Source organism: Rhinolophus sinicus, chromosome 10 (genome assembly GCF_057876585.1).
Source record: "Rhinolophus sinicus isolate RSI-liver-muscle chromosome 10, RSI-T2T, whole genome shotgun sequence".
Taxonomy (NCBI): Eukaryota; Metazoa; Chordata; class Mammalia; order Chiroptera; family Rhinolophidae; genus Rhinolophus; species Rhinolophus sinicus.
This window is the reverse complement of record NC_142510.1, coordinates 2,588,005-2,610,589: the sequence shown is the minus strand read 5'-3', so window position 1 is coordinate 2,610,589 and position 22,585 is coordinate 2,588,005. Positions and strand designations below refer to the sequence as shown.

The window sequence follows — 22,585 nt, the reverse complement described above, 5'->3', positions numbered from 1 at the left end:
CACTGGGCAAATCAGTTAAACCCTCTGAGTCTTCCGTTGCTCTGCTGATAATTAGTTTCATCCTCATTCTCTAAGAGGATGATTGTGATGGTTGTTGGAGGGGGTGACAATGAACGTATAAGTGCTCCATAACTGAAGAGCACGAGGAGGCCAGGGGCTCCCATGGAAGAGGTTGATTCAGCCAGTGGTTGGACAGTGGCTGGGCCATATTAACCAGTCTAGCTCTTCGCACCCTGCAGTGAGACTGCAGAACCCTGAGGATCTTGTTTACAAACTTCAGATTCTAATTCAGGAAGTCTGGGCGAGGGTCCCTTAGTACCTGTATTCTCATTGTTCTCAGCAGTGGCTTGGGGCTAGAGCCACGCACCTAAGAATATGCTATTACTTTCTATTTGTACCTATTTGTAACTCAAGACCTGGCAGTGGGGGGGTCGAGGTGGGGCTCTGGAGAAGGATTCCAGTAGGCATTCATTCATTCCGCAAATCTTTATTGAGCACCTACCATGCCCGTTTCTGTGCCAGGAATGGGTCTCTGGCTTTAATACCATCTAACAGTGCCCCGATTCCACCTCCAGCCATTGCAGAACTATCCACGTATAGGACACTAATTGCATGGAGGTAAGCGGAGGAATCAGTGGAGATGTTCTGCCCTTTGTAGGAGCAATGAGTGGCTGTGGCAGACACTGTTTGCTCCCTACCCAACATCTATCCCTCTTTTCGTTCTTGCTGCTGGGGACCCAGCTTTGTTCCGTTGTTTATTGCCCTGCAGGTGACTCAGGGGAAGGTAGCAGTGACGCGCTGGCACCAGCTCTTATCAGCTCAAGAGAGATGATTGTTAGATTTTCAGGAAGTCTGGGAGTCAAACACAGCCATTATTAAAAATAGAGCTAGATAAACTTATAATTTGATAAATTACATTTCAAAACTCATGACTTCCTAATTATTTTGCTACTATCTATGCTCTTAAGATTATGCATGTCTATTATATCTACGTGGTGGGAATAGTTTATAATGCTGTACCGCTGCCCATGCCCTCCAAACTCCGTGTCCAGTAATGTCACCTTAGTAACTTGAAATTCGCCATGGTGAGTGTATTTACACCACGGAAATTGGCACACGCTATAAATCAGGGCTTTGATTTATTTTCCTGGGGGTGCCAGTTGTTAAACTTTTGCCACCACACCAATCCTATCCCTACCTTCAGGGGAAAATTCCAGTTAATCTGAGTAGAACGTCATAGTTCTAATTCCCTCCTCTTAGGCACGTGACCCAATACCAGACGATGAGACATGAAAGTTGCTCTTTGGGGAAGATTCTTGGTTTGAAAAATGAGACCCAGGGTAGAGATGGGCTCTGTCTGCTTCTGGCCATGTGATGTCTGGCCGTGACATATCTGGACTTGGAGAAGTTATAACAATGCCAAGGCAGGATTCACATGCATTTTGTTTTTTTTCTTTATTTTTTTGGACCTCACGTTCAGAGAAAGAAAAAAAAAAAAATTTAGCGTGTGTCTTTGATATGTTCTCTTCCAGGGGGGATCCCGATAGATGTGACATCTGGGGGAACACTCCGCTACATCACGCGGCCTCCAATGGCCACGCCCACTGCGTCTCCTTCCTGGTCAATTTCGGGGCCAACATCTTTGCCCTGGACAACGACCTGCGGTCTCCCCTTGATGCGGCCGCCAGCAGGGAGCGGAATGAATGTGTCGCTCTCCTGGATAAGGCGGCCACGGCCCAGAACATCATGAACCCCAGGAAGGTCACCCGGCTGAAGGAGCAGGCGCAGAAGAACGCCAGGCGGCAGATGAAGGAGTGTGAGCGGCTGCAGGAGAAGCACCAAAACAAGATGGCCCGCACCTACAACAAGGAGAACGCTGGGACTCTCTCTTCTGCCAAGGGCCCTTTCCCCGGGCCGTCCCTGTCCAAGGCTTCTGCGGGTGCCCGCCCATTGGGGTCACTGTCTAAGGGCATTAAAGACACGTTCAAGCTCAAGTTCAAGAAGAACAAAGACACCGCAGAGCCCGTAGGGAAGGAGAGCAGGAGTGGGCAGAGAAACGTGATGGAAGTGTTCAGAGAGGAGGAGGAAGACGCCTTGTCAGGGGACTTCCAAGAGAAGCTCCAGGTCCCAGGTGAGGAGGAAGGCAGCGGCGGGCAGCAGGAATCCATTCTCAAACGCCCGGGTCTAGGAAATGTCGTGTTTAGAAGGAACACAGCCTTGAGCCCTGAATACATCCCAGACAGCAAGGGGGAGCTGGCGTTTAAAATGCCCAGCGACTTGCTTCAGAGACAAGGAGCGGCACAAGCGGACGACGCTGAGGCCGACGAAGAGGGAGAGGAAGTGGGCGCTGAAGACACGCTGCCCTGGGACGAGGAAGCAGTGCAGTGGGAAGAGGACGCCTCGGATGCGACGCCGCTGGAAGTGTTCCTGCAGTCCCACCAGCTGGAAGAATTCCTGCCTTTCTTCACGAGGGAGCAGATGGACCTGGAAGCTCTGCTGCTTTGCTCTGATGAGGACCTGCAAAGCATACAGATGCAGCTGGGTCCCAGGAAGAAAGTCCTCAATGCCGTAAACAGGAGGAAGCAGGTGCTCCAACAGCCTGGGCAGCTGGTCGACACCAGCCTCTGACGGCCTGTTGGCTCAGCAGGGTGAGCCGGCGGCAGTGGGGTGACGCCGTGCCCCACGGGAAGCACTCCAGGCAACAGCCGCTTTCTACCGAACGCCAGGCCACTGGGAGGGGGTCCCAGGGGTTGGGGAATGCCCACTGAAGAAAGAGGCCCAAGCTCTACTCGGAGAAATTCACTATACCTATCTACGTAACCCACCAGTGAGAAATTCAAGGAAACCTGGGAATTTTAAAAAAAAAAAAAAAATGGAGTTCTTCTTCAATTAGCTTTTTAATATTTTTGAATATAGAAAGGGTTAAGTGGATGACAGAGAAGGGGAAAAAATTCTCTTTGCTTTTCCAACTCTGGATTTAAGATTATAATTTCTCATCACACGGCTGCTTACTTCCTGATTCTCGTGGCCTGGGGATTCTAATGCCAGGTCTGTCCTTAGCTCTGTACATTGTCTGTTGGTGGAGTGGAAAGTTCCTCCATTGGCCTGAGACTTGATGCCTAACTTAAAAGTGTCTAAACCTGTAACAGATGTTTACATGTTTACGGTGATGGAAATGGGTCTATAATACCTCCCGCCTGAGAACAGAGACAGAGTGGCAGGTAGCAAGAGAAAAGAAATACAGAATATAGGGCACCTGCTATGGACTGCATTATGTTCCCCCAAATTCATATACCGAAACCCTAACCCGCGATGTGACTATATTGGGAGATAAGACCTTAAGGAAAGAGGCAACCGAGTTAAATGAGGTCATAAGGGTGGGGCCCTAGCCCACCATGACCGTGGTCCTTATAAGAGGAAGAGACACCAAAGAGAAGAGGCCAAGTGAGGACACAGAAAGGAGGTGGCCACCTGTAAGCCAAGGAGAGAGACCTCAGGGGAAAGCAGACCTGCCAACACCTTGATCTTGGACTTCCAGCCTCCAGAGCTGTAAAGAAAATAAATTTCTGTTGTTTAAGCCACCCAGCCTGTGGTATTTTGTTATGGCAGCCTGAGCAGACTAATATGGTGCTTAAGCAAGAAGGTCAGGGAGGAGGAAAAGAAGAATACAGGGGGAAAAATAAGTACGGCATATTTGATGGTTTTTCTAACAGTAAAAAAAAAGAAAAAGGAAAATGTATATTCTTTGTAGGGCAAATTTGATTGTAAAAGTTAACATATTTCCATGCTCATTATGTACCTATCTTTTATTAACTATTGTCTGTCACCGTTGCTGCATGTCTGAACACATGTGGGTTCTACAATATAAATCGGCAACACTGCTGCTGACATTTTTTGAGTGGCAACCCCAAAATCAAATTGAAACCCTACTGGATAGCTAAGCTTCACTGGATTTTTATGGCCAGACTTCCATCAAGGGGAATCCACCATCGATTGTGTGTGTGACGTACATATAGCTGTTTCTCGTCAGCATCATGTTTCCTGACTTACATCTGTGTCATTGCAACAGGCACCACGGAGGACGTAAGCTTAGGGGGGAAAACAGATGCTCCAATCTGATAAACAGTTGGTTTATTCTGTCTCAACGGTTGGATTCAGAAAGGTTGTCAGTCATCGAATGAATGTATGGCCCTAGAGGACAGTTTGTTTACAGATTTCACATTTTGTTGGTCTGGAATCCACTGAAGTTGTATTTGCTTTCAGTAACGTATACGAAAGCAGTTGGCACGTAGAACGGACTCAAAGAGCTTCTAGTGCCTGAGCCTATTGCTGCTTCATTATTATAGGTGCCACGTATTCCCCAGAATCGGTCAGATGAGACGCTCGTTGCTAGGATATAGGAGAAGTATAAGCCATGAGGGAAATACTGTTGTTGACAAAAAGATGCTTTCCTGTAGAGCTTTGTACATCATTGTCAGAGGTAAAAGTAATATAGAAAATCTGTACTTTAGCAAACAAGAGGCAGCATGAGGGTTGCAAAGGATTTTTGAGCTGGAAACCCTCACTGCTAGTTGAAGGAGAAAATACAGTGTTAGGGAAACAGAAAGGTGCTCTTGGAGAAAACAAGCAGCTGCAGGCCAGTGGAAATGTTAGGGGAACTCAGCCTTCCCAGATTTAGTTTTGACTGCTTTGTGGGAGGTGAGTGTTTCTATTTTGGCTGGAATTTTCCATGCTGCCCTAGCGGAGGGGTAGCAGTTGGCTCAGAAATTACGGGAAGGGGATGGTATGTTTGCCCAGCAAAACTGGGAATTCTCCCCAGGACCAGCCCCTGGGCCTCCACGTCCATTCTGGGAAGAGATAAAGGCACGTGACTATGAAGGGTATGTGAGTTTCAAACCTCACGTAAAAATCCCCTCCAATTGCTAGGTTAAAAAGAAGGGACCACACCTGAAACCAATGTAACTTTACTAACAATTGTCACCCCAATAAACTTTAACTAAAAGAAAAAAAGGGACCAAACATAACTGCAGTGTATAAAGTAATCACAGAAAATGATATAAACCTCCGTGAATCCAGAAGTTAAGTTGTGTGGTTTTGAAGTGTTGTATTTTATTTTAATTAAGGTAACCCAGCCTGTAGATTCCATAGGCTTCCCTACCATTCCCTGGACATCTGCCATTGTGCCAATTAAAGGGTAAATACTGTATCGGCAATTATCACAAAGATTGGCTCAAAATGTGTGAACAAAACAGTCAGAATTAGCTTGGGTCTTGTATGTCAGGGAACAAACGAGGGGAATTAAAGGGAACCCACCTGTTCCCACTGTCAGAGGAGCCAGGCCACCTTACAACAATGGAAGCATGTGCCAGACTATCCCATCTCTTTTAGCCAGGATGTAAGGACACGTGCTCTTCCAGTACGTCTCAGTTTGGGGACTTTCAATGGTTGAGGAAGAGAATCTCTATTTCTGCTGGGGTTGCCAGAGAGTATGATTCAGAAGCTGCTGGCAACCATCCTGCCAGCACCAGGGGAAAATTTGCTTGATCCTGGAGCCAACACTGAAGAAAACAGAGTCGAGGGGCGGAGTGAGCAAAACGGGCCCGCTGACACTCAGCGCCTCTGGATACAGCTGTAGCTGAAACCAGTTCTCTGTGTACGTCTTTATCACAGGGACAATAAATTCCATTCCTTGTTCATTTACTCATTCAACCTAACGTAGTTTGAGGTGTGGTCTCTACCATTTGTGACCAAAGGAGGCCTGACCAATACAGCAGCTCCATTGTTCCTTGAAACTTTAGTTATAAGAAACCAGAAACGAAAGGCTCCATAATGCATGATTCCTGTTCTGTGAAATGTCCAGAAGAGGCAAATCCACAAAGAGAGAAAGTAGACGAGTGGTTGCCAGGGGCTGGGGAGAAGCGGGCGTGGGAAGTGACTGCTCATGGGTACCGGGTTTCTTTTGGGGATGATGAAAATGTTCTAGAACTAGACAGGGGTCATACTTGCACAGCTCTGAGAACACACTTAAAACCACTGAAGTATACACTTTAAACTGGTGAATTTTGTGGTATGTATATTGTACCTCAATTGAAAAACTAGAATATAATGCTTGGAGCTCCCCCAGGGAGTGAATGGCCACACTTGGTCCCTTCTCTTTCTTTGCCAGGAGGGATAGAAGTTACCAAAGCAAGAACTGCAGAATTGGAAAATGCTTTATTTTCCAGGAATTACAAAAGCTAGTGAAATACAGGGGAAAGGGAGCACTGATCGGGCAGAACAGAAGAAGGAACGGCCGGCCACCCAGCTCTGCTTTCCAAACACAAACGGGGATCTTCTTTTTTAAGGTAAGACGTGATAAGCACAAAACTGTCGCTCCCTGGGGACTGGGCTCCCTCATTCGATCCAGAAATGATGAGACAACTGGCAGCAACAAGCTTGAACCGTAGCATCTACCTCCTTTGTTTTATTTACCCGACAACCAGGAATCATACACAAGCTTGGCTGCCACTGTGTCTTCCACCGCCATTCCTGGAAGGGACAGAAATTGGGTTCACTTGTTGTCACAACAACTTTTTCCCAAAACAGCCAGGCCCCGGGACTGGCAGTTTCCTGATCCATTGTCTGTGTGCTAATGCCCATCTGGGTAACAGGACTGATTCATAATCCAGGTGAGCTCGGACATGGAGGGTCTGCGAAGGGCAGGACACGGCAGGGAATATGACATTAGTGGCATTGCCCACCAAACAGATGTTAAATGTCCATCCAAGGTTAGTTCGGGGTAAGAAAACTTCCTGTGAAGGGCCAGAGGGTAACTATTTTAGGCTTGGGGGCCATATGGTCTCTGGTGCAATCACTCAACTCTGCCCCGTTAGTGCAGATGCAGCGAGGGCAGTAGGTCCACAGAGCCCGGCTGTGTGCCAATCAAACTTTCTTCACGGACACTGAAGTCTCAATTCCATGTACCGTTCACATGTCATGGAATCTTAGTCTCCATTTTTTTGTTGTTGTTTTTTTAAATTTCCTCCAAAACATTTGAAAATGTAAAAACCATTCCTACAGAAATAGGTGGCGGGCCGGGTTTGGCCCCCAGGATGCAGTCTGCTATCTCCCGCTCTGGTCCAAAGCCAGCATCCGTCAGCCACCCCCCTCTGTCTTACTGTTTCAGAGACGGTCCTTATGCTCGAATAGGTCGGTGTATGTTCTTAAAGGGCAGAGCTGGTTTTTATTCATTTTTGTAGCCTGCACAGCACCAGTACGGAGCCTGACACATAATAGGCGTTTAATCCACATCTGCTAGATGGAAGGATGTGCCAGTGCACCAGTGCCCAAAGTGAGAAAACCAAAACGGCCCTAAGAGGTAGAGCAGATTTCTGTAGAGTTCTGCCCCCTGAAGGGTTTGGCTGACCTCAGATCTGCTGTGAACTCTGAAACTTTCAGACACAGCTGAAGCAGCGTGATGTCTTTGAACCAGGCTTTGGGTAAAGTTTATACCGCCTCGGCCTGTCTCCCCCTGCATGAGATTTTAAAAATATTTAACAGCCAGCAAGACACAGAGAGAGACCAGTCGGCATGGGCGCTGAGTGGCAATTTGGGGCTCGATCATAGGAAATAGGAACGATCTTTAGAGAGGGACAGAGGCCATTCTGAAGGGAAGCAGCTTATTTACTGACCCATTTGGGAGCATTTGAATAGTTTAGGTATATCAGCTGAATATCAGCTGTTACCCTGTATGTCACTTCCTGAAATCTGCTAGGGCGGAAGAGCTGTAGCAGACCACGCCCATCCTTTGCTGGCCTCTGCCTGTACCAAATCAGGTGATAATGGGGCTTCCCCTGGAAGCCCCTGCTCAAGTCAGCAAGCAGGAGGGGAGGGAGGCACGGAAACAAGGGGTCTCGGCTTCCTGTCTGCGTCTGTCTGCCATTTCCCTTAAGCTCCCAGTCTTTTGACATTTTTACCCCCCACCTCTGGAGGATATTTGCTTCTGAGTTTCATTTAGGTCTACGTGTAAGTCAAAATGATAGCCTGCTGACACTTGCGGTATACAAATCGTTTTACACGAACATTTCACTTCATACAAAAACTCTAGGTAACAGGTAGTGGAGAAACCCTGACTCAGAGACGTGAGGTCAGTTGCCCAGGGATGCATGTCAGGGAGAGGCAGAGAAGGGAATCCAAACCACAGCTGCCCAATTCCAGAGTTCAAGGGCTTAACCACGACAGTAAGACATGTAAATAATTGACCCAAATGGTGGATTTCACAACCTTGCAGCCACAGAACTGGTGACTCATCCCTCCCCCCACCTGCAGGTAACCTGCCTTGCGCTCTGGTTCTGTGTGTGCCCTGAGGGTTGGCACTCACCTAAAGACTTGAACACCGTGGTCTTCTCACAGTGGGCTGGCTTCACGCCCTTCACCACTTCTCCCAACTCAGCGAAGATCTCAGCCTGTGAAATGCACACAGGTTGACCCAGGCCCTGGAGCTCGTGTGTGCTCTGGCCAGGGCAGGGAGGGCACCCCAAAACTGGAAGCAGACCCTCTGGAAACTGGATGATGTCAGGAGGAGGCTTCCCCCAGAATCCTTTTGGGGTACCATCTGCCTTTGTGACACGGTGAATGCAGAGGTACAAGTTTGTGGCCAGGGGTACATGCAGCCAGAATGTTGTGTCAGTGAGGAAATAGGCATGGTTTTCTCTAAACACTTCTCGCTTCTATGCCCTGATTTCAAAACACGAGAAGGCCAGAAAATGGCCCACCCCACTGCTTTTTTACTGGCCACACTGGGAGGGTTTCCAGGCTACAACAGCCCCCATCTCCCAATCCTACTGCTTTGTCGGACAGCCCTGTCCAGGGGAAAAACCCATCAAGCTTCTCTCTCCAGGCAAAGAGGATGAGAAAACACATGTCACCACCGAAATGGCCCCATTAACTTAAAAGGGGATTAGAAAGGACTGAGAGCTGTGTAGGAGCTGTCACCCCCCAAAGAGGTGGGGGTGATTGCGGGGTCTGGAGCAGGCTAAAGAGAAGGGGAGGGGAGTGAAAGCCTGGGCTCTGGGCGGGGCCAGCTGCGCCGCCACCACCGAAGACTCACCCCGGACAGCAGGACGTCCCCCGACTCTTTCAGGGCGGCCTCCCGGGAATCCACGTACAGCACCGCTCGCCTCATGAGCTCGTCGTCCAGCTCGCGCCAGTCGGGTCTGCTGGCTCCGATGGCTAAGGGACAGCAAAACGGACCCTGAGCCCAGACAGTCCCAAGGGACACTTAACGTGCCAAAGAATGGAAGACGGGTTGGGGAAAGGTGGTGACAGTGGACAGGTGGGAACGCAGACTGGGAATGCATCGTTTCCCCAGGCCCACCCCCTCCCCATCCACAAGACTGAATAGTCATGGATAAGAATAATGCCTGCCATTTCTTCCTTTCCGTTTCCGTTCCCATCTCACTGCTAACGATCGTGAGGAAACTTAGCATGCATTTACGGGGGCTTGCTATCTGTGCGATGTTTCACACATCTTCTCTGTGGTCCCCACAAGTACCCTTCATGTCTGATTCCCACTTAACGATGCACCGGCTGAATGAAGGCGCGTACCCAAGTTAGGCATCGAAAACGTGCATCTGTATGTAGCTCTGAGAGCGTGCCATGCCTGCCGCGTCTCTTCCTTTAATCGGGAGCAGCGACTTCCTCACCCAGACCCTGGAACAGAGCCCTCACTCGCAGCTTCTTCACACCCCACACTTCTGCCTTCTGTCTGTCTGCTTCTGCTTCAGTTATTCCCATTCCTCACCCCCAACCACTTATCTCTTAACTGTGACAACAGAGCCCAGTGTCAGGGTCTCGGAGAAAACCCCACAAAAAGGAAAGCAGCCCCCTCCTGGCACAGAGCTGTCACATCGTCTGCACAGCCTAGAAGCGTAAGGGTGAATCCTGGCACTGGCACGAAAGGTGGTGCCGCTAGAGGCTGCCACCAAAGACCTACAGGGCCAGGCAGGGAATGGTGGGTTGCGAGCAATGCTCGCTGGTCCAAGGGACTGGGCTGGAAAATGGTGGAGACCCAAGCCCACAGAAGAAAGGGAACAGTGGCCGTTCAGTGCCAGCTAATTGTTGCCATGTGAGAATGAAGGTCCACTGCTGGATATTCCCGTTTTTGTGTGTGTGTGTGTCTGTTTTTAAGGGAAGCAGGAAATCTATTTGCATGTATTATGTCTTGATTTTTAGAATACTCAATGGTCCAAACAAAACACATCTGCTGGCTGGATCTAGTTCATGGCAGGCCAGCCTTTGGGAAATGCTATAAAGCCTTCTCCCTCTATAAGGCAGCATTATATGCCATCCAGTTTTCTCTGCTCGTTCCCTCTCCTGCTGTTCTCCCTCACTCTGATTTTCAAAGAGACTGGTGTAAAAATGTCCATCTTGAAGGCTGTTTGTCTGGGGAATTCTACAGAACAAAAGCCCTAGCTAATGAAGCTCGTAAATAAATCATAAGCTGGTGGGAAAAAAACCAGCTTCTCAGGCTGCCTCTTCTCTTGCTCTGTTCCCCCCTAGTTCTTCTGAGCAGGCAGGGTTCTCAAAGGGAAGTGTGAGGCCCCTTGGGCAGATGGAGGTGGGCCAGGCAGCAAAGGGGCGGCCTGCTTCAGATCTGGTTCTGGCTTTGCGTCAGTGGAGCTAGAATGGGTGAGAGCCAGACACTGGCTGGGGGGCACAGGGCAGGATAACGGAAGTGGCCGGGAGGTTGGAATTGGGCCTGCCTCTCAGGCAAGCTGCAAAGTAAGTAAAATCTGTCGACTGCACTTGTAACCGACTTTTCTTAAGTGTATTTGACGCCTCCTCTGCAAACACATAAACCAATTTTGTCCTTAGGTCAGGAAAATATAAGAGACGCCTTGACTCAAAACCAAGTCGGCCCTTCCTGGGGAGAGATTCAAAGTGGGAGAGGCATCCAACATGAGGGAAATTCTACCACTGGTGGCTTCAGAGACGGAGTGTCCATATGGTAACGAATGTGGACTTTGCCTCAAGGAGCTGAGAGAGCCCCAAGGAAATGGGCACCTTCGTCCTACAATGTAAGTAACCTGCCACAACCCCGTGAGCCTGGAAGAAGGCTGCAAGCCCTCGATGATTCATTGCCTGGACGGTGAGACTGCAGCCCAGACCACACCTTGATTTCATCCTGTGTGAGTAGAGCACCCCGCTGACCCACATCCAGACTCCTGGACCACGCACAGAAACTGTGAGGTCATAAATAGGAGCTGTTTGATGCTGAGGGGAAAAATCAAGTCAGTCTCGCTGAAGATCCAGCTCTTGTCCTTTTCACCAAGAACTGATTTCTCTTGATTTCCCAAGTCCTTTCAGAAATGGTCTCACTGTCCATAAAGCCAGGTCCCCACCCATCTCTTACCTACCAGCGAAGCCACTTCCTACCCGTCCCCTGGAACCATCACATCCTAACACCGGTCCCACAGACTCAGTCACTCCGTTTGCTTTGGCCCACTCCTCAAACGTGTCACAGAACATATCTTTAGCTGGAACTTTCTAGTTCAATCTAGTTGTTTACTTGTGTATCTATTTGTTGTCTGCCTGCTCTCAAGAGAACGTAAGCACCAGGAAAGCTTATGCAGATACTGGCATGCCCAGTATCCAGAGAAGTGCCTGGCATGGGGTCGGGATTCAATAACCATGTGTGAGTGAATGCCCGGTGTTGGTACTTGGCTCCGGCCTGCCTGTCTGCCAATGTGTGCAGAGATCTTAGCATTCGAGGTCACACCATGTGCTTGTCCCTAAAACATGGGGCACCTATAACATGTCAAAATCCTCTAGTCTTTGTCTGCTCACCCGCCAGAACCCAGGCTCCTTATTGAAAGATAACACAAAGCATTATTTCAGAGCTGGGGCTCTGAAAGTAGAGTGCTTCAGCTCAGGCCCCAGCTCGCAGGCCACTAAGGACCTCTGCCTTTGGGCAAGTTAGCCAGTGGCTTAATCTCTCTATGCCTTGGTTTACCCACCTGTAAAATGGGGCTAGGGATAATAATAGCTCTGACATCGCGAGACTGTTGTAAAGATTAAATGATATATAAAAACACATAAAGAATTTAGAACAGCACCTGCGACACTAGGCCACAATCTAGACCAGCTCTTGCTGTAACCCCCAGGGCCATGTAAGGATCTTTAGAGGCTTCAGGAAAACTCATACGTTCAGCGTTCCACCCACCCAATCGGACATATTAAAAAGCATCCACATGTCGCGTTACACTTGTCTTTTGTGCTGTAATTAATTCTCAATGTTAAGAATCCATGAGTCTCTCATTTGGCTTTTGTCATGTAAACTTCATCGCACTTAAAATGCGGCCATTTGCCATCACGTCCCATTATACAGAGGCCTAACATTTAGTCGTTTCAGGTGTGTGACTTTGTTCCATGTTTTGGAGTGGATATTGTTTTCCAGGGCTCCCATGTGCCCCGGCGCCCTTCAGCCACTCGGGCATTTTGCACGAGGACCACAGCTCTGCAAGGGCAGCCCCTGGCCCAGCCTAGGGATGAGGTGGCCGCCACCTGCCCACCGCTCACGAAGTCACCCAGCTTACCGTTGATATGAGCTCCTGGCTTCACCCATTCACCGAACAGAATGGGCTCCGTCGCCATGGTGACCGTGATGATCACATCCGCGCCTGTCACAGCCTCCTGGACGGACGAGCAGACCTGAACCTCTCCTTGCACGGAGTCTGTAAACTTCTCAGCATTTTCTCTGGTGCGGTTCCATATCCTCACCTTCATTGGGGGCAACAAGAGGGACACCGGGCCATGACTCTGGGGCTGTTCATGTCCAGCCAAGCCCAAGGGAGCCAAGGAAAGTCGAACTGCCCTGGAGTCAGGTCTGTGCTTATGTAAATCACCCCCTAGGGAGAGCGGACATTTGAGCAAGGGTACCGACGCATTAACTGGGCAGACCCCTGGCCAGATATTCGAAAATGACCTTTCTCTAGCCCTCCTCCCTTTGAAAGGGGGGGCAATTTTCCAGTGCTAGCCCAGGACACACAGCCTCCCTGGTTGAATAGCTGCTGCACAGTGTGATGCTTTAGCAGAGAAAGTTCTGGAGCTAGACAGGCTTCGCCTCAACCCTTGCTCTCCCGCGTATGGCCCCTGGAGTAACTTAACTTCGCTTGGCCTAAGTTTTCATGTCTGTGAAATGCGAATGACAGGGACAAACTCCACGTCATCAAACTCACTCGCACTCTGTTTGCACTTGGTTTGCAGCCTTGTGGAGGAGTCACAGCAGGGGTGGGATCCCCAAAAGGATTGTCTGCTGCGGCGCCCACATGGAATAACTGGATCTGAAGGGTTCGCAGAGAGCTAAAGGTGAGGAGGGTTTCAGGAGTGATTGGTGCCGCAGAGGAACAGGGCAAGAGTCGGGGCTGCAAGGAGAATCCTGGAAGTGGGGGCGGAGGGGTATCACTGGCCTTGCCCGGAGGTGGGTGGGGACTGTGTAACAGATTTCCATGTCTAGGGTGGGGGTGGTCAGCCTTCAGCTGAAAATAAGGCCTAAACCACGTCCCATAAGGCAATATAATAAATATGGGAATAAACATTATGTCGAAAGACGTTCAACAACCAAGTCAAAAACCAGTACAATAGGCCCAGTAGTGAGCGAGTGGTTAAACCATACCACCCTTCTTGGTAGGGAATTATGCAAATATTATATGGAAATTCAGTCACCTGGGAAAATGATGATGTTAGAACAATGAAAAAGGACGGCATACAGCTGTGTGTATCTAACAGGATTAAAACTGTCTTATAAAAAGTTGATGAGACAAGATTGGAAAATGTAAACTGTTGTCTTGGAAAACAGATAAAGGGGCATTTTTCTTTTGTTTTCTTCTTTATAGTCTACATATCCCAAAGCAGAGGTAGTATTTTTACCCTTAAAAAAATAAAATCACCATACTTTAAATCTGCCCCCGGCCTCTCACACACACACGAAAATGAAATGAAAGCATCATCAGATGTTCCCAGCGTGGCCCAATGTCTGGGATGCTGTGGCCTCCTGCTCTCCAGGTCTCACTTCCAGGTCCTGGATCCATAACCCTGAATAATTAAAGACTCCCGCATTCTCCTACGCGAAGCTTAGAGGCCAAAAGGACAACTGAAGGTCTGTAATGCATATGACGTCACCCTTCACTAACCCAGCGGGCTGGCTGCGTCTCAGGCAAACCCTGTGACCTGAGAGGCTGGGAACAGGTGAGTCAGGCCTTCTCCCCACCCTTCACCTGCAGCGGGACTTCTGGGCAAGTCATTAAAAGAATGGGCTAGACGGGACTCTCCGCCCAACTATTTCAGCATAACCTGCGTTGCAGTGAAGGAGTATAGATAAAGGTGAGGGCCGCTCCCTCCCCGCGGCTCCCCCAACCCTCCCTGGACTTACCTCCTTAAAGGAGAACTGCTCCGTGAACACCTCATAATGGCTGTAAGCCTGGACCCCAGCCCCAAGGATACACAGCACTTCACTTCTGGGTGGTTTCAAAAACTATTTGAGAGAAACGAGATGGAAAAGGTGAAGGGACACGCTAGCAGCCGGGTGAAGGACCACTACAGTTTGAGCATCAGGTGACTCCTGCCTTATCTTCAGTTCCCTCAAGAATTCGAGGCAACACTGTCCTGTCTTCCCCCCGACCTCGCCCCTTGGTAGCCACCATCTTACTCTCTGTTTTTGTGGGTTTGGCTTTTTCAGATTAAGCCCTAGAGACCTAATGCACAGTAGGGTGAATACAGAACACAATACAGTATTATAATCAGCAAAACTTGCTAAGAGATTAGAACTTAATTATTGCAACTGCTTAAAAGAAAGGATGATTAGCTAAAGGTATTCATTATCGCTGCAATGGCAATCATATTACAACATATAAATGTACTAAAGAAATATGTTGTGCCCTTTAAGTTTATACAGTGTTATATGACAAATATATTTAAGAACAGCAGCAAAAAAATCAACTCTCGGACAATCGAGTTGATGTCATTTTGTGTTCCCGTTCCCCTCTGTAGAGTGGGGAGGGCACGAAGGAGCCTTCACTGAGCACCTAATATGTGCCAGCGCTTTGCCTGCAGGATTTCATTCAGTCCAGACAATGTGAGTGAGACACTCCTATTGCTATCTCCTTCTAACAGGTGACGAAACTGAGGCCCATGGAGGTGAAGTAACTTGCTCAGGGTCCTATTCCATGATACAGTGGGGTCTCTGAAGCCCCATCGCTCACTCTGGAAAGCCCACATTCTTTCTCCGGTGCTCCCCCATCTCAGGGACATGATAAGCCACGTGCACTTCTCAGAGCCCCTGTGGGTCCCTGCTGAGCTGCCTGGGATCCGTGGGGGTTCGCAGCTGTATTTGCTCAGCTCCCTCTCTGTTGACCCTTTCCCAGCCTCTGTCTTGGTCTAAAGAGGACTGTAGAACTGGCATTTGTGACACCCGCTGAGGGTGTACGTGTGTCTGCATTTGCGAGTGGGGTTGTATAATTAATTCATTGTAGGAAGTTGAGGGAAGTCCTTCTGACCTCCCTGATAGAATTCACCACGTCATAGCACTTATTTGTTTACAGACTTATTTTCTTGTACTGCTCTATAAGCCCCATGAAGACAGAAGCCATCTTATCTGCACAGAATTGGCACGCATCTGCCATGACCTGTAGGAAACAGAGCAGGGTTTCTTGAACACAGCAGCCCTGACATTTGGGCTGGATAACTCTTTGTTGGCGGCTATCCCCTGCCCTCTATCCATCAGATGCTAGTAGCACCTCCCACCCGTACCCCTCCAGCCCCAGTTCCACAAATGTCTCCAGATATTGCTAAATGTCCCTGGGGCAGGCGACAAAACTGTCCTCAGTTGAGAACTAGTGGCATAGAGAAAGGACATCACTTGCCCTTCAAACCATTTTTTAAAGTAAAACCCTGTTCCACCCCTTCTCTATTAGCAAAATTTGAGCTCCTCGGGTCTGCTCTTTCTTACAGTGCTAATTATGGAAATTCTGGAGTGTGACCTTAAAAGAGAAAGTCTTTTAATCATTAATTACTAGCTCAAAGGAGTCTCATAAATAGTATGAGATATTCATCGGTCCTATAGTTGCAGAAGTAGAGGTACCATTCTGTGCTATAAACTATAGTTCAAGGAATCTGATTTGAAAAGTTTCCAAAATGCCAATACCCACACGACTAGCCATCTTATGCACCTGACCAGAATTAAGTGAGTTTTCCTTAAGTAAATCAATTTGTTTCTCTTTTCAGTATGAATCTATTCTGGGAAGTACACTTGGGCTTTAGAGATTGTTACAGTGTCCTGTCAAAGAAACCTTCAACCTCTGAAACTAAATGTCTAATTCTGACGGGTTGCCTTACTCCATCATTTGTTGCCCTGGTAAGAATGTTACAACCGAAGTTATAACGTAACATTATAATGTTCTCTCTTTTTGCAAATGGTGTAATGTTTATGATTTACTAAATCATAACGTGATTAGTGGCACTTCATTCTTTTCCTATAAGCATGCAGATAATTAAAAACATGGATATGAATCTTCTGGGTTTCTCAGTTACACACGGAGTTGGAAAATCTGTTTCATTTGCCTTCGCTAAGGCCTTACACGGTCTGCCCCCCATCCCTCCAGCCCCGTCTCATGCCATGTTCCCCTGCTTTCTTTGTCTCCAGCCACACCAGCCTCCTTGCAGTTCCCTGAGCACATGTGCCTGTCAACCACAGGAACTTTGCACAGGCTCTGTCTTCTGCCTGGAATAATTTCCCCTCTGCCCCTCATGAGTAACTCTTACTGTTCCTCAAATCTCAGCTCAGATATCCCTGACACAGGAAAAACCTTCCTAAATCCCACAGACTAGATCAAGACCCCTTACCCGCCACCCCCATTTTACACTCTTGTAGCACTTCATCCCTTGGGTGGAATGTATTTGTCAGGGCTGTAGTTTCACGTTTATCGGTGTGATCTTGGGATTAATAGCCATCTCCCGAGATGGATTCTGCTCCGTGATGGCAGGCGCCCTCTCCGGTTTTGCTCACCATTCTATGCTGCACGCTGAGCACAGGACCTGGCACCTGGTGGGCTCTCAAATATTTGGTGACTAAACACACGCCAGACATGAAGCCTGATATATGTTGTCACCTTGAGGAAGTGTGCCCGAGTCCCCAGCCCAGCTTCCGCTGCAGCCCAAATATAAAGACGTTCCCACACCCATCAGACCTGAGAACTTCCTATATTTTTCCTATGTATCGTGCTCCTAAAAGCCCTAAAGGAAAGAGAAGTGATGGAGAAGAAAACATCTGCTCTTATGAAGCAACCAGTAAAACAGGCCCTCTGTTCCTTATAGGAGAAGCCATCCGAGGCCATGGGAATAGAGCCGTGAGGCTTGAGCCTGCGCTCTGAACCCCTCAGCCCAGGAGCCCTCAGCTCTTCTGGGAGGAGACTTTCATCAGCACACCAGAGCACAGTGTGACCGACACGTGGGTCTAGAACATTTCGTTCCAAACCAGGATGATCACCAGAGCCAACCAGAGACTATTAAGTTAGCTAGGTGCTTGGGACGCACCCTCAGCGATTTTCGTTCGGAGGTTTTAGGAATCTGAATTTTTTTTTTTTTTTTTTGTAATTCCCCAGGTGATGCTGCTGCATAACTTGGGTTGGAAAGTACTGATCTGGGACCAGGAGACTGGGCTGCCTCAGAAGACCCCACCACTACCTGGCATGTGACTTCAGGAAACCCTAGTCTCCATTTCCTGTGCATTCAATGAGGCCAAGAATACTTGCTCTGCCTTCCCTATGGAAACATTCAAAGGTAAGTCAAGACAGGAGGTTGGAAATGATTTTGAAAAAGCCCAGAGTCCTTTACCAACGTAAAGCAGGCTTATAGGAGTAACTCTGTTCCTAAGTCGCCAGCAAACGTTTCCCAAGGAGCCCCTCATTATTTCGCTCTGAGTTGGGCCTGGATGTAATGTCACAAAACCAGTTCGTCAAGGTGTGTACTCCCTTCCTATACAATTACCAGCTTAATCCTCCCATTCACTGGCCTGGACACCTGGTCTTCACCTCCCCCACCTCTTACACCAGCGTTCCCAGACGTGTCCTCCGGCATCTAACGGGGAAGATTCCAGACTCCAGTAGTTCCCACAGGCAGCATTATAAGCCGCCTCCTCTTAACGCCAACCTCTATAAATACAGTTCTTCTCGTAGGATGCCTGGCACCGCTTAGAAACACCCTCAGCCCATCACCTGCCCGCCTTCTGCCTGGAGCTCCCCCCCTCTCCATTTCACTCACGTCCTTAGGTCTTTACTCCAATGTCACCCTCTCAGTGAGGTCTTCCCTGGGTAATTTAAAACATCACCCCTTCTCAATACTCTTGTGTCAGCTTTATTTTCGTCCTTCTAACACACGGTTTTCTGTTGTCGGTTGTTGTTTTTTTAAGCAAATCTTAACACATTATTAAACTCAAAAGAGGTTCGTTGTCATCAGTTAATTATTTTTTAGCAAGTCACACTATGTGTTTTCCTTTTTATTTTGTGTGTTGTCTAATCTTTCCCACCCCTTGTGTGTGCCACTCTGTCGTGTTCACTGCCATCTCCCCAACCTTTAGAACAGTGCCTGACACGTGGCAGGATCTCAGTCAACACTGGTGGAATGAACACACGAGTACGGCTGCGATCTGTTTGGCTTGCCCTCTCCTCCTTGTGCAGTGCTGGCTCTGGCCTATGGGGCAACCACCTTGATTTACCAGAAGCTGTGTGACCCCGGGCAAGTCACATTCCCTCTCTGAACCACATTCCCTACACCTGGCATATATAGATAATCATATCTACTTTGCAAGGCTGAGATGAAGATCAGGAATAATGCACGTGAGGTCCCTGGAATCGGCTCGTGCTCATCAAATGGTAGCTAATAATTTTGGGAATCATTGACCTCACCTGACACCACATATTTGGCATGTGGAGTTCCAGCTATGTCCCAAGGGAGGCCAGAATAAGTTCCTCATTTCTCCCTTAGACAGTCACGCTTGAGACGGCCAACCCCACCCACTGGATCACCTCGACAGCACACACAGCCAGGCACTAATCTTACCTTGGTGGCGATGGCAGACACTGCAGCTGTCCTCTTGGCAGTTATGACATTTCCATCCATGACCTTGGAGGAAAGGACAGACAGTGAGCAAGGAGCACCCATATCCACTACTTAAGCGAGAGAAGCGCTCTAAGAGTAGCCCTAGGAAGCATTACAGTCTCTGACAAAGCGCGGGCTTGATGTCGGGTCTGGATCCATTTCCTCCACTGAGGAGAAATGAGACTCTGAACACTTATCGTAATCTCTAAGCACTGGTTTCCTCACCTGTAAAAACAAAGGTAACGCCAGCCATTCATGCAGAGGGGTTTTTGTGAGGATTAAATGCATTGGCATACATGAAACATCTAGCACGTGGCGAGCCCCCCAAATTACCCATTTTCTTTCCTCGCCCTGTGATTCTCAAAACACCAAATGAAGAGGAACTTGAGGAATGAGTCATTTGACATCAGTGCAGGAGCCACGAGACTCTAGCTCTCCAGTCCCGCCCCCATGTGGGGAGATTTGTGAAGAGGCTCAGACAGGACCCTTAGATGAATTGAATGTGACTCTCCAGGGCTGGGACCGGACATCCTTGTTATTAAAAGCTTCCCCAGGTGACTGAATTATGCCCGGCCAATAATAACGACCAGCCTTTGCACTGCTCTCCTCTGTTTATAAGTCACTCATCTCAGTGAATCGTCCCCAGGTTGTATCAGGATTCTCATCTCACGGACAAGGAAGAGAATCATTTACTACTGAGCAGGTTCAGGAAGGATCCAAGGCCTTGTCATTTTGTTTGAAAGTCTGAGCTGGTCCCACTTTCCTGGGAAACCACTGTTGGCAGGGAGTATGGATGCCATCTCCATTGGCTGAGGACAGCACTACATACCCTTCCCAGAGGAGTAATGAGCTGCCAGCTTCCTTGGGTAGCCAGAAATTCAGGGCAGAAGGACGATCTAAGGACTCAGGGAGGTTCAGGTGGGATTAAGGAGATTGTCCCTGATGAGGTTGCAACTGCCTGATGTCAGAGCCAGCCTGGAGGGTACAGAGCACGAGTGCAGGCTCCACAGCCAGACACTACTGGGTCTTTGATTAAGCAGCGGTGTGACCTCAAACAGTGACTCTACTACTCTGAGCCTCTGGGACCTCAACAGAAATTGGGTGGGTCGTGATGGTGGGGGGGGGACGACTGTAATAAAAACTCCCACCGAGGAATGTTGTCAGAATTGAACGAGATCAATTGCTCCTGCCTGGCACATGATAAGTGCTCAGTACGTGGCAGTTAGAAGGGCAGAAGAGCGCAGTTGGAAGAGAATACAGGCCCTGGACTTACACTGAGTAGGTCTCAAGTCCAGCCATGCCCCTTAGTCACTACATAAACCTGTAAGTTGGGCATAATTGCTTTATGACTCAGTTTCCTCGTCTGCAAAATGGGACTAATAATATCACTTACCTCAGAGAGAGAGTGGCAGTAAGTATTAAGAGTCAAGACATGTGAAGTGTTTAGAACAGCACCTGACATATCCAAAGAGCTCAATAAATGTGGGCGACTGCTATTTTTTCATATTGTCATTAGATGTTAAAGCAGGTCACTGGATACCCCTCAGAAAAGACTCCCAGGGATTACAGAGAGTAACTTCCCTGTTACAGAGAGTCACTCGATAACTGTTTCCTTGGCTATTTGGTTTGTTCAAGCTGTGTATTTGTAGTAACTGGTCTAGGACGAGAATATATACAAGGTGACAAGATTATCACTCCACATGTCACACAGTTGAAGCAACAGTGGGCTCTGCTGCTGGGTTATGCGTCTTCAGACAGTCCTAGAAACAGACACGTGGTCACAGATAACCTTCACTGTCACTGGCATCCAGTCACTCAGAGTGGGGCGTGTGTGGTCAGCATGCAACTGCCCCCAGCTCACGGAGAATAACTTCCCAGCCTGGCTCTGGGCCTAGGGGCCCCACTCCACCCTGGTCAGGGAGTTGCTCACCGCCAGAAGGCAGCCGTTGTTTGGCTCAAAGAGTAGCACAGTGGCCTGGTGGGAGGGGACAGTGGAGGTGGTGCTGTGACCCTCGTAGAAGGTGACCAGCTTGGTGGTCAGGGCGTCCTCTGCAGCACTGTAGGCGGGCATGACCCCCAGGAAACTGCAAGGAGAGAGGACGCAGCTTTAACCCCTTCCCACCAATGCTGGGCTCTCAAGTCCCCATGTACCTACCTCCGCCTTTCTTTCCTCATCGCTGCCCTCCTGGCCCTCAGCCTCCCCCCCACCCCCCACCCCCGTCCCTTTTTCTGCCCTTCCCTTAGTCAGTAAGCACAGTCTGTTCTAGACGTTGGTTCCAGATGGCAAATACCATCCCGGTTCTGCCACCAACTAGCTGGGTAGGTCACTGAGTTTCACTCTGAGTCTCCGTTTTCCCACCGGTAAAATGACTGCATGAATACCTACTACCCACAAGGAGAGCGTGTTGAATTAAACAAGGGGACTCCTGTAAAGCGCCCCTTGGCACAGTGGAGAGTCCACGTTTTAGGGGGCAGCTGTGAGCAGTGATCAGCTGAGCCTCCCCCCCTTCCTTCCTCCCGCTGCTTCGCTTCGCAACCCTCCTCTTCCTCCTGTCCAGTTTCCCCAGCCCCTGGCCACGGCCTTCCCCCACTTACCCCCTGTGCTTGGCCACCGGTACCACGGTGCGCACCGGCTGAGTGACCCCTCCGTCCGGACCGCTGGAGAAATTGGCCAGAGCCGCCTCCAGAGGCGGGATGAGGAGGCTGGAGCTGCGGAGGTGGTCCTGCACCTCGGCCGCACTCAGGAACGCGGGCGCCCAGCTCATGTCGCCGCCTGCCTTCTAACCTCAGTGTGGCCCGGGCGATCCGGGTGCCCGGGACCCAGCGCTATATGAGCGCACGCGGCCCTGTGGTGCCGCCTACTGGTCTCCTGGCGGCTCCGGGGGCGGAGCAACGCCGGTCTCCGCCCACCCCGGCCCCCGCGGTGGGCTTGCCGGGTCCCCTCCAGCGACCGGTTCCCCAGGGTTTTAGGTGAGGCGTGGGCTGGGACCCAGTGACCTGTCCTTGCAAGGGGCATTGGCGCTCCACCTGCTCGCCTCCCCCGAGCCCGCTGTTTGGTCCCTGTCCTCTTGCCTGGGAAAGAGGAGACGGGGAAATGCGGGCAAACGATGGCGGGGCTCCCTTTTTTCCTAGATTATTGTCTTCTGCCAGGAGATCTTAGATGAAAGGAGGCAGTTATTTAAAAGGCATTTTTCTTTCCGTTCTGTCCCCATCTGGAGTCTCCTTTCCCACCCCCACTCCCGTTCCCATCTCCAGCTCTCAGGCTATCGGTTGCTTTAAGTGCACCGTTTTTTGTTAGGGTAACGAACTCAGCTACCTTCACCTTTAAAACAGGGGGTAGTTCCCAGGACAAGATGCAACGGCCTCAGTCACACAAAGAGCCAAAGGGCGTCAGACGCCTTCGACTTGGGCCTTCTCTTCAAGGATCTTATCCTCGAGAGGGGGAAATAAAACA

At 49.3% G+C, this 22,585-nt stretch overlaps 2 protein-coding genes and 1 long non-coding RNA gene across 4 annotated transcripts in view; 2 read left to right on the top strand and 1 right to left on the bottom strand.

Moving 5' to 3' along the window:
* Nucleotides 1-3,581, top strand: part of ANKS4B (ankyrin repeat and sterile alpha motif domain containing 4B) — a 41,984-nt gene extending 38,403 nt beyond the window's left edge. For both annotated transcript variants that reach the window (XM_088801192.1, XM_019751635.3), the window contains one exon: nt 1,533-3,581. In XM_088801192.1, the coding sequence (XP_088657318.1) occupies nt 1,533-2,628 (1,096 nt within the window). In that variant the 3' untranslated portion in view covers nt 2,629-3,581. The remainder of the gene's footprint in view (nt 1-1,532) is intronic.
* Nucleotides 3,582-6,194: 2,613 nt separating this feature from the next.
* On the bottom strand, nt 6,195-22,411 carry CRYM (crystallin mu). Its single transcript, XM_019751668.3, has 8 exons — nt 21,727-22,411; nt 21,062-21,215; nt 19,093-19,155; nt 14,411-14,512; nt 12,576-12,759; nt 9,089-9,210; nt 8,360-8,444; nt 6,195-6,528 (listed from the first exon to the last, which is right to left on the bottom strand). The coding sequence occupies exons 1-8, from the start codon at nt 21,894-21,896 to the stop codon at nt 6,464-6,466; spliced, it is 945 nt and encodes a 314-aa protein (XP_019607227.1). The 5' UTR covers nt 21,897-22,411; the 3' UTR covers nt 6,195-6,463.
* LOC148756826 (uncharacterized) lies at nt 13,743-18,059 on the top strand. Its single transcript, XR_016022505.1, has 3 exons — nt 13,743-14,226; nt 16,261-16,390; nt 17,637-18,059. It is a non-coding gene; the product is annotated as an uncharacterized LOC148756826 (long non-coding RNA).
* Nucleotides 22,412-22,585: the final 174 nt, after the last annotated feature.